Raw genomic sequence first — 14,416 nt, 5'->3', positions numbered from 1 at the left:
CGCATACGCCACGCTGCCGTGGCAGGATGCATGCCTTGAGCCACAGGCATTTCTGGAATAGCTACACATCTTGCGGCTCGTGCGATGAATATTGCGCTGGAACTTGCGGAAGTAAGTTCCGATCGATTTGTGTAGCCTAGATCGATGGGAAGAAGTAGGAAATTGTACGGAAAGTTATTCAACTTAAAGGAGAGTATTAAAGACATCAATACCCATCTCAAATGCCGTGCATTCTCCTTCTCGTATTAAGTGTTTCCCCATTTTAGAGGGTGTTTGACTGTCGCGTTTCGTTGCCTACTGCCTGTCGGCTTTTGGGGCCATTTCTCTTGTCCGAAAAACTGCAGCAATTCCCGAATTCGCAGCTGTTTGGATTGGGTGTTTGTATTGTTATTATTATTACAGCACATGTTGCCCAGATGCCGTATCGTGGCCAGGAAAGGCCAGGCCACTGTAAGGCCAGAACTTCACTCGACCCAAGCCAGGGAAACGGCCAACTTATTTTTCAGCTACTATTAATCTTTCTCTCCGTTTCCTTTTTTATTATTTTTTGTTTTTTTTTTTGGTTTTTTTGTTTGGCTAGCTGCCAAGTTGCATTATCATAAAATGGAATTTTCGTAGCACCACTGGCGGATTCGTGACTGGGGCCTGGCCTTTGAGTGACTTTTGCCACAGCTTTGACCATTTGATTGTTGCACCATCGGATACCTGTAACACCCTTTCGACAGCACACACCTCTCTCTGCTGGGTCATTTACACTTGCTGCCACCTGATCCCTGTCGTCCGGGACGCTTACCCCCCTGTCGAGTGTTGATATTTTGCCCAAAAACATTTCTCAAAAAAGTTCAACACGAAAATTGCCTCGGATGGTGGCGCAGGGGATGCAGAGGAGGCGAGAGTAGAGTCAACCAGACAGGCCGCAAAAAAGTAGAAAATGTTGAAAGGGGAGGGGTGGGGTGGGAAAAAAGGGGAAAAAGAAAAGTGTGCTGGTAAAAACTTGATAGAATCTTCTTGTCCTACTGCCGCTCCACAGCCTGTCCTTCTCGCTAGCTGGTTGAGTTGCCAAGTTTGTCGGCTTGCAGCTGCAGTACATGTGGCTGAAGGCATCGACAGCACAGCCGTTGCAAGTCTCTTGTTTGTTATACTTGTCGAAAGTTTGCCAGCAGACGCGGATGGCCATAGGATGGGGATTGCGGTGGCAATATCTGGATATACCACACTGACAGACTGTTGCATGCGCTGCAACCGGAAGGCGCAGTGTTCAAAATATGAAAAAAGTTTATGTCAGAAAACGAAGAAAAAAACAACTGTGGATATATCAATATTATTCACACATTTATCGTAAGTTGCAATGAACATATGAAGACTAAACTATCAAAGAGTGATGAGATTATCTTGATGGGTTCTCCAAGTAGGAATTTATTTTCATTTTAATGTGTGGTTTGAGCAGAAAAGTAGAGGAAATTATTTCTAATAAGCCAGCCATTTACCAGCTCTGATCATCTGCTTTAATTTCTCAAATTATATTGAGCTGTTCTCAAGCAGCACAAGGAAGAAACTTGACCAGAAACTACAGCACTTCGGAATGCAGATCAGCTGGAGAGCAGATCCTTGAGAGTGCTTTCATTGGGTGTCCGTGATGGCCTAAACAACTCCAATATGCAATTTTCTTCGAGTGCCAACTTTTTGTTGCTGCTCTCAGCCTATTCACTATTCTCCCTAGTCAGGCCGCAAACTTTTCTAATAACCTAAGATACTGGCAAACAGACACGAACGCACATAACCACAGACACATGCGAGGGGCAGGAAACATTGCCGGGGTGCAGAATAATATTTGCTACCAAAAAAATTGCAGAAAATACTTACACAACAGAGAGAGAGAAAGAGAGAGAGAGAGAGAGAGATAGGGCAGAAAGGTCTGCAGTTTGGTTATAAAACAACAGGACCAACAAAGGCCATCGATGCAGAGGCATATCAAATTGACGTGTTATTTCGAAAACTTTCAGGGAGAACGAGCGAGAGAGAAGGCGTTTGAGACAGCTAGAGACAGATAGAGAGAGAGAGAGAGAGAGAGAGTGCATTAAATTTGCAAAAGTAAAGTGCAGGAAAGGGCTAGATAGCGGGAGAGGGAGAGACAGAGAGAGAGAGATAGAGCGTTGAGTACTGTCTAAAGGTGACTCTGCTTTGAGGTTTCATAACAAGATGCTAATTTAATTGCAAGTGTTGTGTGCAGGGAGACATGTATGTACATGTACAAATGCCATTGAAGAGTGTTAGTTAGGCTAGGTGTGATTTTGGCAACCGATTCAAATAATGCAGGGAAACAATCCTGTCTCGTTTGGACAGTACTCACTCTGGCAAGGCAACGGCTTATGTATGTATATACGTGATATATTATCTTGCATTACGGGCAAAGTGAAAAGGCTAGCTGTAAAAGAAGGCACTGAAGAAAAAAGAGCAACTTCAAACACAAATAAAAGAACACATCGAAAAACAGTAAATTCGTTTCCAATGAACAAAAAGGCATTCAGAGGGTGGCGGCCACTTGAGAGCCTACGCATTTCAGTGCGCTTCACTCCCCCTCACCGCACCAATCGAATGCAGTTATGACTATGACTAACTGTAAAAACGACAGAGAGAGTCAGTAAATAGGAGGATTGCTGCGTACATTTATGACCAAGCAGCCATTTTTTAGTGCGCCACCAATAAAAAAGCTATATACATACATAAGTCTGTAAATATGTACATAAATACATACATATTTTAATAAATATAGTAAATATTTTTCGTTGCTGTTTGTTCCCTTTGCATTTGTGGAATACTTGAATTGAAATCGAAGCCATTCAAATAAATGCCAGCGCTTGATTGATGGTGCGGCATGCCAGAGTGGGGATTGTGCAACAACAAAAATACATAAATAAATGCACTAATGAGGAAGGGAAACGATTCGCTGCCATAACTCCGCAGGAACTAGTTTATTTGGATACGGAATTACATACATATTTCACCTTCAGTTCACTCAATTTAAGCGCAATAAAACTGTTTTTTAGCGCATTATTTCAGTTTTGTGCACTATATTTAAGAGCCTGACAACAGCTTTATTGCTAGCGCTGAAAATAATCAATAATAAAATAGTAGGTGAGCATTTAAGTGTAATTTATTTGGCCTATTTCCGCATCCTTACGAATTTCATCCAAAAACAAGTTTATCATGGCCACCCAAAAGTACTTATTTTAATTAACAATCCACATACATGTACTACGGAATGTGTCTTTCCGCACAGCTAAGCTCTTTGCCTTCTCTTTCACCCCCTTTGAAATAACTTTCAATTCCCCCTAATCTGACCAAAGTTGCAAGCAATTTGGGAGAACTAAACTGTGCACATTCTCGCATTGGTGATGCCTAATGGGCGATGATAATGCCACGACAACTGTGTGTGAACAGAACAGGAGCCAGAGTAGAACACACTCGAAACTTCGTCTGGCGAGGCAGGGAGGGAGGTAGGGGGTGAAAGTGAAAGGGGGAAGCACTGTCGAAGCCACCAAACTATGCCAAATTACTGAAAAGCCTTGCAACACCTGCGTTGCGTGGCAATAACTTCTTTGGACTGGCTGCGGGAGGAACCCGGGAAAGTTTGGGCGGGCGAGTTGCCTCAATTAGTTCGAACTTGGACCAGCAGCAATTAGACAACTCAGTCGGGTGCTCCTCTTAATGGCCGGATGCAGAAATGACACATGTCGGAGTTGTCCACTTCGGACAGAGTTTCCTTTCGTTAAGCTGTCAGTATAGTTCTGTCCTGTCCTGTTCTGTCAGACCCCCCCATAGATACGACTAGAAAATCCCACAAGCTGGCGTGTCTATACAAGTACTGCGACATCCTGCAGGAGGAACGAAGGTGTGGAATGATGGTGTGCCCACTCTTTCGATCACTGATCCCGACTGATTGTGTTTTTCCAGGTTATATCCGCGCTGGTGGTGCGGCGGCTTGGCGGGGGCTACCACGCAGCTGTTCACGGCCCCCTTCGACCTGCTGGAGACGCGCATGATGATCATCAAGCAGGACAGAACTCTGGCGCAGACTTTCCGTTTGGCTATCAAGGAACATGGTAAGCCATACAAGTTCTCATCCCTGGACGCTCGCCTGACTGAAATTCTCTCCCCTGTAGGTTTCTTTTCGTTATACGATGGCCTGAGCGCCCAGCTGCTGCGCCAGATGACCTACGTGGCCCTTCGCTTTCATCTCTATGAGACCGGCAAGAGGTACGTGGATGAGTACAACTTTCTGCACAAGGTGGGTGTGGCCAGCGTGGCTGGCGTAGTGGCGGGTTGTGTGGGCATACCCTCGGAGCTGGTGAACATCAGAATGCACGTGGACCGTGCACTACCCGAGAGGAAGCGGCGCAATTACCGGAATGTCTTTCATGGACTATATACAGTGGCCCGAAATGAAGGTTGGACATCGCTCTATCACGGCGGAAGCTACTCATGTGCGCGGGCTGCTCTCATCACCATTGGCCAGAATGCAGTCTACGATCAGGTGAGGGAAACATAATACATCCGCCCATCTAACAGTTATCCAAATTTTCACATTGTTTTCCCAGGCCAAGATGAATTACATGCACTACCTCGAGCTGACGCACGACAGCAAGCTGCTGCACGTGATCAGCTCCGTGTCGGCGGCTCTGCTCTGTGGTCCCCTGGTCCAGCCCATTGAGATCTTGAAAACGCTTCGCATGACCACCAGAGCCCCGGACGGGGGCAGGGCGGACAAGTTCTTTGCCTACATGATGCGCTTTGGGCCGCGTGGACTCTTTCGCGGCACTGTACCCAGTCTAATGCGAATGTTGCCAAATACGACCCTTACATTTGTGCTATTCGAACAGTTTCGCTTGTATTTCGGCTATTACGATGATGTACCCAAGAAGACTTAATAAAGTGGTCGCCCATGCCCGACCTACATATGTTTACCCACTCAAATCCGTGAAGGAAACTCCAATCAACGCCCATCTGAATGTTGATTTAACCTCAAAACACGACCAGCCAGCGAGCCATCGAGAGCACTCGTAAGTCAAACATTTGGTGCACTTCCTGGCCTCTGCCAACGACTTTTGGCCACGTATTTATTTGCAAAACAATCTCGGCCAAAGCAACCTCAAATATACGGTGCCTGCACCTCTATAAAGCATTCAATTCCACATTGATTGCACAAGCAACCTCCCCCTCAACCGACCACCGACAACGGACAACGGACAACGGACAACGGACAACCGACCCCCTACTTGCCACCACTCTCTCACCCAGTGTTGCCCACCGAAAACGGGTCAACGGTGCGTATGCGTATTATTTAATAATGCAAAACGTTGTGGGTCCGTGCACCGTTCCCCGTGTGCCAAACCACCTGCATAAATACAAACTATGCAAATTATTTTAATGGCAAACAAAATGTGCAAGCCTAGCGCCTAATAACCTGCCAACCGACACAGAAAACACCAGAAACACCCGAGCCCCGCCCAAGCCCGTATTCCGTATCTTTCGTATTTACCAGCTGAGGCAAAACCTCATTGTGGATGCAATCGCAAGTCAGTCATAAACTTGGCTGAGAGCATTTATGCAAATAGAGAGTGGGAGGGAGAGCGGGAGAACGGGAGAGCGGGTTGCTTGCCTCTAAGTGCAAGTTTGTGTGTTAGCGTTGGCTTAGAAGTGGGCTCTGGCTGGTGAGTGGAGGTGAGTGCGAGGCACTTTTACTGGCTGTTGTAGGGATGTGCATGATAGAAAATATTCCCAAGAAAATATCCAACACACTTGTAGTGAAACCTCACGTGTTTTTGACTATATTTACATGAATTTCCACGATATATTCCCCACATAAAGCAACTGATTGCCATCGCTAGAGGCCAAGAACCCCCAGCTTAGCTGTCGCTCCATGTACATATATCCCGCAATTCGCCACTAATTTGGTTTCATTGCGTCGCATTATTCTTATTTTTCCGCGTTTCCCCTGGCCCTAAATTGCCTACTTACAAATTCAATTTCCACAATGATTGCAATCACGATTAAAGGATGGGAGTGAAGGACTGGAACTGTGCGAAGCATATGGAGGGGAGCGACACATGGTGTGTACCCACCCACCATCCATCCATCTCTCTCTCAACCATACGTGAAACATTTACCTCGCATACGTGACACGACACTCCACGACAAAACGTTGTTAGACGCAAGCGGATAACTCGAACAAGGGAACTCAAACTCCTCTCCCGCCAACCTACTATCCTCGCTGTCAGGGCATTGTTGCTCATACGCCTAGTTGTCATCAGCCATTCCTCCCCTCCCGGTGCGTCCTTGCCTGCTGGCATCTGAAAACTATGCATGGGACACGTGCTGGCATTTGGCCCTCCAACTTTGGTGGCACACAACTGGGTCCCCAGCAGCGGCAACGAGTTGGACAAACTAATGTTCATTAGTCACGTTGCGAGTGGTAATCAATTTATAATGTGAGCAGTTGCGGTTGATGTTTCTGATAGCAAAGGGATGGCACACCATGAGCCAGCCAGACGGCGGCCTCATCCTAGGTCAATGATCTTTCGGTGCAACTTTAAAGTCTACTTTCCATGATCCTCTCTCTCACTCGCTTTATTAATCCTCCACATAGCCAAAGCGTAGCCTCAGCTGTTCGTAGATAATAAAGAGACTTATGGTGGCCGGACCTTTGCGCAACATGGTCGGAGCCAGGCCGCGAAAAGGGCTGAGAATGCCAAACCTCATCATGTAATGGCAGGCATGGAAAACGCTACGAAACTCCCCGGGTCGGGCATTCATCATCAGGGTCTTCAGCACATCGAAGGGATGCGAGATAATGGACGAGAAGATCGAGGATATCAGGGAGCTGTCAAAGTGCAGCACGAAACCGTCTTCCATATCAAAGGTTTCGCTCAACTCTGTTTTGACCTTCATGGGGAGAGGATTGTGTGTCGTATCTGGGTTTAATTATCCCAAGCTAGCACTCACAATATCGTAGAGCGCTAACTGCCCACAGGTGCCCACCGAGGCCTTGAGTGCCGCCGCTGTTCCACCAGCGTAAAAGGCCCGCCAGCCCTCCTCCCTGGGTATTCGGATGAGGGCATCGAAGACGTGCCTATAGCTGCGGGTAACGGGAAGGGGAATGATATCATTGCTGCTCACAGCGCAAGCAAAATGTTTAGAGTTACTTGCGTCGTTCAGCCTCGCTCTCCTTCATGTCATTCTGCATTCGGACATTGATCAGATCCGTGGGTATGCCGCAGATCGAACCCACCGCACCGGCAAATCCGGCCAGTGCCAGTTTGGCGAAGTGATTGTCACGTATGGGCTCTGCATAGCGGCCGGCTTCATAAATGCCAAAACGGATATTGGTGCAAGTCATCTGCCGCAGGGCAGTTGCCGAGAAGCCATCGTAGAAGCCCATAAAACCTGTCACGAAACCCTTAATCATTAGTCGGAGAAGAAGTAGAAGTGTTCGTCCAGCTAACCTCTCAGTCGAATCACCTTTGCGGCTGTTTCCACCATTCCCTTCTTTGTAACTTGCGTCTGCATGTGGGACTTGACCAGATCTATGGGTGCCACGAAGCAAGCGACGGAGGTGGAGGCTACGCCACCTGACCACCAACGTGCGCGCGGTTCCGATGGCTCAATGCATTCCTCGGATGACTCCAGAACGATGGGATGAACTGTGCGATAGTTGTCACCAAGCTCCTTGTCCGTATGGGGCATTCCTCCAAGAAGACACTCGGTAAATTCCTTAACTTCAGAATACTCGATCACATGTCATGTCATTTGGAATGTTGAGTTGTCTGGCAAAGGGAAGTCTTTTGCTGCTCGCAGTAATTCTCTTTTGGGTAACTCTTTGGGCTCTCTTTGTACTTTATTTTCTCGTTTATTTCCCTACGCTGGTTCCGAACTTTAATGGCTGCTCCACGTTGATAAGGAACGTCCATTCCGCCGAGCACAACTTTTGACTTGAATGCCTTTCTCCTCTCCAACTCCGCCCAACGCCCAATGCGCAACGCCCACCATCCACTGGCCAAAGGCAAGGACAGCGACCAGCTTATAAATCTAAACAAGCTCAGTTGGTGGCCAGTTGCATAAGTTTACAGTTACAACTCCGTTGCACCGCTCCACCCGATCTCCAGGCAGGCAACGCCATGCATTCCAGCAGGTCTCCTTCGACTACATTTTCCTTGAAAAGTTTCTGCACCCCCGCGGTTGGTCGTGCGCATAGTTTTATGCCTCCTTCGTACCGGTGCACGTCCTCGGAGTGGTGGCAATGGGCACCCCGTCCAATCACCTGTGTGGCAAGCACCAACCACCCGCTGGGCGAGCAAAATGGTTTCCCCGTTTCGCAGTGCGACGATGACGATGACATAATAAACGAGGTTACCGCCAGCGAGCGAACTTGTTCCTCCACTTTGTTCTGCCCGAAGTTCTGGCACTGCCCTGCGTTTTTTTGACCCTCCTTCTTCCGGCTGAGTGCGTGGGTATAACGTGTTTAAGTAGATGTTCGTAACAGTCTACATATTTTAATCAGATCTCAGAGATCATAAGAACTTTGCACAACAATTAAACAATTTTTCAAACAGAAGATTTGCGACTTTTCAAAGTTTTAAATCTGTTCACGAGATATCAGCTGGTCTTTACCGCAAGTCTAGCCCCAAAAACCCGTCGGCACTTGGCACTTTTTGTCCGCTCTACGGCTAATGTTGGACATTTGTCGCTGTCCTTGCAGCCCATCCTATTTTGCATACTCGACACGCTCCGTTGGCACTCAGTTCCGCAGTTCCGCATCCCCAACCGCTCCCTCTCCACTTTACATGTATTGACAAGTTTTTGTCACGTTTTTGGTGGCGTTGGAAATTCGAGCAACTTTTTCGCAACACGCACTTATCAAAAGTGCCTTCGACTCTGGTGCTGCCCCTGTGCTGCTGTTGAAAGAGTTAATGAGGCATCTTCAGGCGCAGAGGTGCAGGAGCTTGAGGTGGACACCTGACCAGCTCTGGAGAAGTCAACTTTTCTAATTAAATTTTACAAACATAATGCCACACAACTCACTCTCCCACGGGAGAGAGAGAGCGAAAATTAGGAAGCAGCGCTTCGTGCTGGCATAAAAACAGTTGGCAAGTTGACACTCGCTTATCATTTCCGTTTCCGGCAGTCGACATACGGAAGGGGAGGGGGGGGGGGAGAATGTGGACAGCCGCATGATGTCTGCTGTCCGCTTGCCCGGCACACACCCACACACCCACACACAGGAGCAGAACTTGTGTGTAATGAGAGAGGAGGCGTAAAGGACGTGAAACGTTTTAATTGTCAACGCCCCGAGTGTGGGGAGGGGACTTACGAACGAGTAAGTGCCTCGAGAATGCGATTGCAGCAGCAGACCAGTAACAGCTCTCTGTGTCCAGTAATCATTAATTGGCATTACCATGGATGAGGGAGCTGAGGGAGAAGTGCGGACAGCATGGATTGTGCCACTGACAAACTCTTTTTCCACACACACTCCAACAGCCATTCAATCTCCCACACCCACACATCACTTGATGAATTGTGCTTAATTGCAATTCATTTGATATTGACACTTTCGAGTGGCTTGCCGGACTTTCTCGCTCGCTCTGGCACTCTCTCTGGCGTCCTGCCTGGAATGCCACAATCTGCTGCCTACTCGAAGACGCGCCTGGCCGTGCCAAATTGTCATTGATTAATGTCAACACACACACTGGGACACACTGGGACACACTGGGACACACTGGTCCCCAAATCGAGCATGAGGCGAGCGTTTGGGGGGGCGTGGGGACATGGAGCGGCGAAAGTTTTGTTCTCGAGTGCAAAGCAATTAATTTTGCTGTATGCACTTGAATGGAAATTGAAGAGTGTCGCCACACCAGAGTCGCTTCTACACCCAACTATGCACATTCTCTTATGTACATGTACCCGTAGATATGTACATGGATGTGCACATAAATATATTTATTCAAAGTGTTTTTGGGGCAACTTCAACAAAATGAAAGAGGCAAAAGGAGGTGCCTCCCTCTCTCTCTCTGCACATGCCTCACATGTAATCACAGTTTGGCATGCCAGCTGCATTTAATCCCGCGAATTACATATGATGCTATGGCGTGCCCGGTTTGTTTGACTTGTGCCCCGTACCCATGGCTCTGTACTTTAATAATATAATCCTATATATTTAAGGTTTAAACAGCGGAAGGGAAAGGTGTAAGCAATGTTTAACTTTAACGTTTTAGCGTGGAACACTGCAATGTACGCGAATTTAATTCATATCTGTGGGACTAATTTGTGGAATTTTTTCTTGGCCAGGCCAAAATCAGGTAACCAGCGTTCAAGTAGCCGAACGGACGGTTCATTGTCCCTGTGTCAACTGCCAACAACAGTTGGCTTTGAGCCGTGCCTCTTGTTTGGCACCCGAGGGAACAGAGACCAGGAAGCCGAGGCAGAAGCTAGGATTCGCTGCATTCCAAATGTCAGTCAACCTGCTATTGCCTGCAGCTGCAACGACAACGGCAACGGCAACGGCAGCTGCAGCGGCAGTACCGTACCAGCCAGCATATTTTTACAGCCATTCTTACAGGCATTTTTCTTCATTTCGCTGCAGCGTGGCCGGATGATGAGTTTTTAATGCTGCTTTGTTTTTGTCGTTCGCCTGTCCGCCCCGTTCCTTTTTCCGACTGTTTCCCCTGTCGTGTTTAGGAGACTGGCACGCAGCTTTCCCGGCTGTCAGGCTGTCAGGACGGGCAGCGGCGGCCCAATTTCGAAACTTACTTTTCCCGGTTGTGCCCGGTTCCCCTTCCGATATGCGTGCCAAACTGTTGCCAATGTGTCCGTGTTCCTGTCCGTAAGTTGTCCATGTCCCGTGTATGTTGACGCGAATGCTTCCGCCTTTTGCCAGTTTCCGTCAAAGGAGGCACGGCACTCTTTTTGCGATCAAGTAGAAAGGAGTAGAGGAAGTGGTGCACAATCAATTTCGATTTCGAGTCCACACAGCCCACACACACACAACCCGATTCTGAACCCAACTCTACTTGAAGTCCACCCTGCGGATAGCAGAGCCTGATTTGTCCTGCTTACGTATGCGGGCCGCAGTTCGAGTTGAGGCACAAACTTTTACATCCAGTTAATTTACATTGTAATTTCCCATTGATGTCCTGAGCGGCAACACAAAAAAAGCAAATTGTGGGAAGGGAAAGGCAAACACAAAAATCCCCGACAAAAGCTCAAGGATTTGGCCAATACAAATACATAAAAATTGCAATTTGCATTAATTATGCAAAATTATGCAGATCTGACCTCTCTGCCCTGCCCTGCCCTGGTCCCCTGCTTCCGATATTTATAAATTTTATGCGTCGTTAAATGTTTGGCCACAATTCTCAGTCCGACTCTTGGCGCAGTCCTTTGAGTCCTTTGTTCCGCTCTTTTGCGACCATTCAACTGGAAATTATGCAAAACTTCAAGTCCAAAACTTTTCCTCAAGCTTGTTGTTAATAAAATGTTCGAGGGAAAATCGTTTTTTTCGCGCATTGTTCTCTGTTTGCTTTTATGACCTTTTCCCTAGCTCTGTCCTGCCGGCCATATTTTTACTGGCATTTCATCAAATTAGTCAGGGATTTGAGTAGGCATTCGAGGCCCTTTTCGGAAACGAAATTACAAATTGGCCAACGAAATGAGTTTATCCTTACAGCAAATAATGTAATTTCTCATTTAAATTGTGTGCTCATGAATATTTATCAATAGTTTGCATGAATTATTGGTAAGAAATTAAATATGCTAATCTATTATCGTATTTATATTTATCTATACAAATTAATTAGATTCGCACATTGTAATAATAATTATTCTGTCTGGCCTACGGGCTAAAACAATTAGTTGATAAACATTTTCAGCGAAACGCTAAACATAATTTATAAATCTGTGCAAAAACCGACATAAATCATCTTTAATAAATGTGGAATACATGCTCCCCGTCAGATTGGACATGTTTTGCTTGGATCAATAAGTACAATTACATTACTTTCGCTTGTTCTGCTTTCGTTGAGCCTATTCTGTTCCCTAGTAACCCCAATCTACACAGCGTTGCCCAAGTGGCGCCCACATTAATGTACATCATTTTCTGGATGGCTCCATTGTATTTGTGATTACATCGAGCCACGCAGCTGCGGTTGGGAACAACACACGAAAACGAGTTAGAAATATGTACATATCTCTTTATATGCCACAAGCAACACCGGATGGACTGGCAGGGGTCCCTTTGCTTTGCCATTTTTTGCTCATCTCTCCTCTCACTTCTCTTTTCAATTCAAGCAAAACAAGATGAAGTATGAAATATGATGTGAAATGATGTGATTACAGTTGAAAATGTACAACAAAAAATAACAAAAAGAAACGGGGTAAAGCGTGGAGCGAGACGAGGGTAAGGAGAACCTTTGAGAGGCGAAGACACATGATGCTGTGAAGGTAACCAAAAAGAGAAATGGCACAGAGAAAGTGTGGAGAAAGAATGGGCTGGCTGGTTAGGGGTTTGTGGGATGCCAGTAGCAACAGCAGCAGCAAGAACAAACACGTCAGACCATAAAAATGAGCGCAGCTCGTTTGGGGCAAAAACATTGCCGTACATGTTGGCAGAATTGTGGGCGTGGTCGGACCGCACGAGGGAAGAGTGTAGGTGTAGGTGGAGGTGTTCGTGTTGCCGAGATTGACACTTTGCGAAATGGGTTGAGTAATTCCTATGATGAATTATCTGAAGCAGAACCGAGCACAAGAGCAAGTGCAGAGCAAAGAATGTTAAGGATATATAGTTGCTGCAACTTTGGAGACGTTTATACGAATTTTATTGAGTATGAACAACAAACAAAGTAAGGGAACTTGAACTCTTAGTGTTTTAATGGAAGGCAATACCAGTCCCTCTCCATTCAATCACTCGCTCTTCAATCTCTTTTTGGGATGCACTGCTGCTCTTGATATTTAATTCAAACTGAAGCACCCTGTAGCTCGCCTTAGTGCTGCTGCATGAGTGATGAAGTGATTTTAAAGTGCGTGAGTTGGTTTTTAAATTAATTTTACTCGTTCTCACTCGTGTTCAGAAGCAAAGGGGGCAAAAAAAAAAAAACACAGCCACGGACGGCTGCTAATTAATTGCACAACATTTTGGCCGATTGGTCAGGTGGATGTTGTACCTGCAGCCAGCCTTTGACCCCGATTTTCAGTGAAAAAGAGAGCAACAACAACAGCTACAAAAAAAGAGGGAAAAAACTGTTCAGCTTTTGGGGTTGTCAAATGAAAAATTACCGATTTAAATGGCGGTCGCTGCCAGCGGTATCTCCCCATCTCTGTCGCTTTTCAACTCTAACTGCCAGTCGTTTGTCGACTTCAGGAAGCCCAGCCCCTGGCTCTATTTTTTCTCTCTCTATCTCTGTGACTGACGACTGCGTCTGGTGTCCGTCCGTTCGTCTGTCCGTCTGTCCGTCTGTCTATCTGTCGGTGTGGGCCACATGCTGATGAACACGTCTTGTCAGCGGCTAACGAGCGCCACTTACACGCTCAACAATCACTTAACCTCAATTGTTGCTTCTGAATAAAAAATAAAAAAAAAAAAACCAAGGCGAAGCACGAGGTGGAGGCAGCAACAACAACAGCAACAGCAAAATAAAGGCAAAAGTGTAAAAGGCAATGCCAATGGCTTCCTCTCATTGCTCCTCCAGCTTGCTGCTCTGCTCTGCTCCTCGGCTCTGCTCTGCCAGTTTTGCTTTTGTGTTGGCTGCGTGTAAATATACTTAATTAATTAACTGTTTTTTTTTTGTTTGCTCACTCGCATCTCTCTGTGTTTGTGTGTGTGTGTGTGCATGTGTGTACGAGTGTGTTTCCGTATTTGCAGTGAAAATATTTATTAAAACGAAAGTGCAGCTTTCAGTTTTCTGCTGCTGTTTGCAAAAAATAATTCCTAAAGAAATTTTCCATGAGAATTGCCATAATCTTCACTCTGTTAAGTGCATCCTTAGATGCCAATTCAAGAGGTATTTTGAGTGGATTTTCATAGAGTATAACCACCTCGACAAGATAAACGAAGAGTACTCATATTTTGTTCCCTTTGCTTTGCTTTGCTCCCGTTCCTTTTACTTGATAACCCTATTCCTTCTCTCTATTTTTTGTAGCTCTGGCAGCACCCGCTTAATGTAATCAAAATGCCACGGCTGGAATGGCAATTTCTGTACCGTTAGTGCTGTTGCTTCTGGTGCTGCCACTGCTGCGGCAGCCTGTTCCTCCAGGCAATGCCTTTCCGGGCCATGGAGCTGCCAACCCAACAAATTGACAATGACGCAGAATAGTGTCGCATGATGGTGGGTGGGGGTTGGGGGGGGGGGGGGGGGGGGGGGGGGGGGGA

At 46.6% G+C, this 14,416-nt stretch overlaps 3 protein-coding genes across 3 annotated transcripts in view; 1 reads left to right on the top strand and 2 right to left on the bottom strand.

The window, feature by feature from the left end:
* The first annotated feature begins 3,746 nt into the window (after window positions 1-3,746).
* Window positions 3,747-4,937, top strand: LOC117579371 (mitochondrial dicarboxylate carrier). Its single transcript, XM_034265238.1, has 4 exons — window positions 3,747-3,892; window positions 3,955-4,103; window positions 4,164-4,534; window positions 4,599-4,937. Exons 2-4 carry the CDS (start codon window positions 4,040-4,042, stop codon window positions 4,926-4,928), a joined length of 765 nt encoding a protein of 254 aa, XP_034121129.1. The 5' UTR covers window positions 3,747-3,892; window positions 3,955-4,039; the 3' UTR covers window positions 4,929-4,937.
* Window positions 4,938-5,998: 1,061 nt separating this feature from the next.
* Window positions 5,999-14,416, bottom strand: part of LOC117579823 — a 21,702-nt gene continuing 13,284 nt past the window's right edge. The window contains exon 4 of the mRNA XM_034265916.1: window positions 5,999-6,010. The gene's annotated coding sequence lies outside the window, so the exon portion shown is untranslated. The remainder of the gene's footprint in view (window positions 6,011-14,416) is intronic.
* On the bottom strand, window positions 6,618-7,838 carry LOC117579822 (mitochondrial dicarboxylate carrier). Its single transcript, XM_034265913.1, has 4 exons — window positions 7,503-7,838; window positions 7,203-7,443; window positions 7,003-7,135; window positions 6,618-6,942 (listed from the first exon to the last, which is right to left on the bottom strand). The coding sequence occupies exons 1-4, from the start codon at window positions 7,741-7,743 to the stop codon at window positions 6,631-6,633; spliced, it is 927 nt and encodes a 308-aa protein (XP_034121804.1). The 5' UTR covers window positions 7,744-7,838; the 3' UTR covers window positions 6,618-6,630.

This window comes from Drosophila guanche, unplaced genomic scaffold (assembly GCF_900245975.1).
Source record: "Drosophila guanche unplaced genomic scaffold, DGUA_6, whole genome shotgun sequence".
NCBI classification, from domain to species: Eukaryota; Metazoa; Arthropoda; class Insecta; order Diptera; family Drosophilidae; genus Drosophila; species Drosophila guanche.
This window is presented reverse-complemented; position numbering and strand designations above follow the sequence as displayed.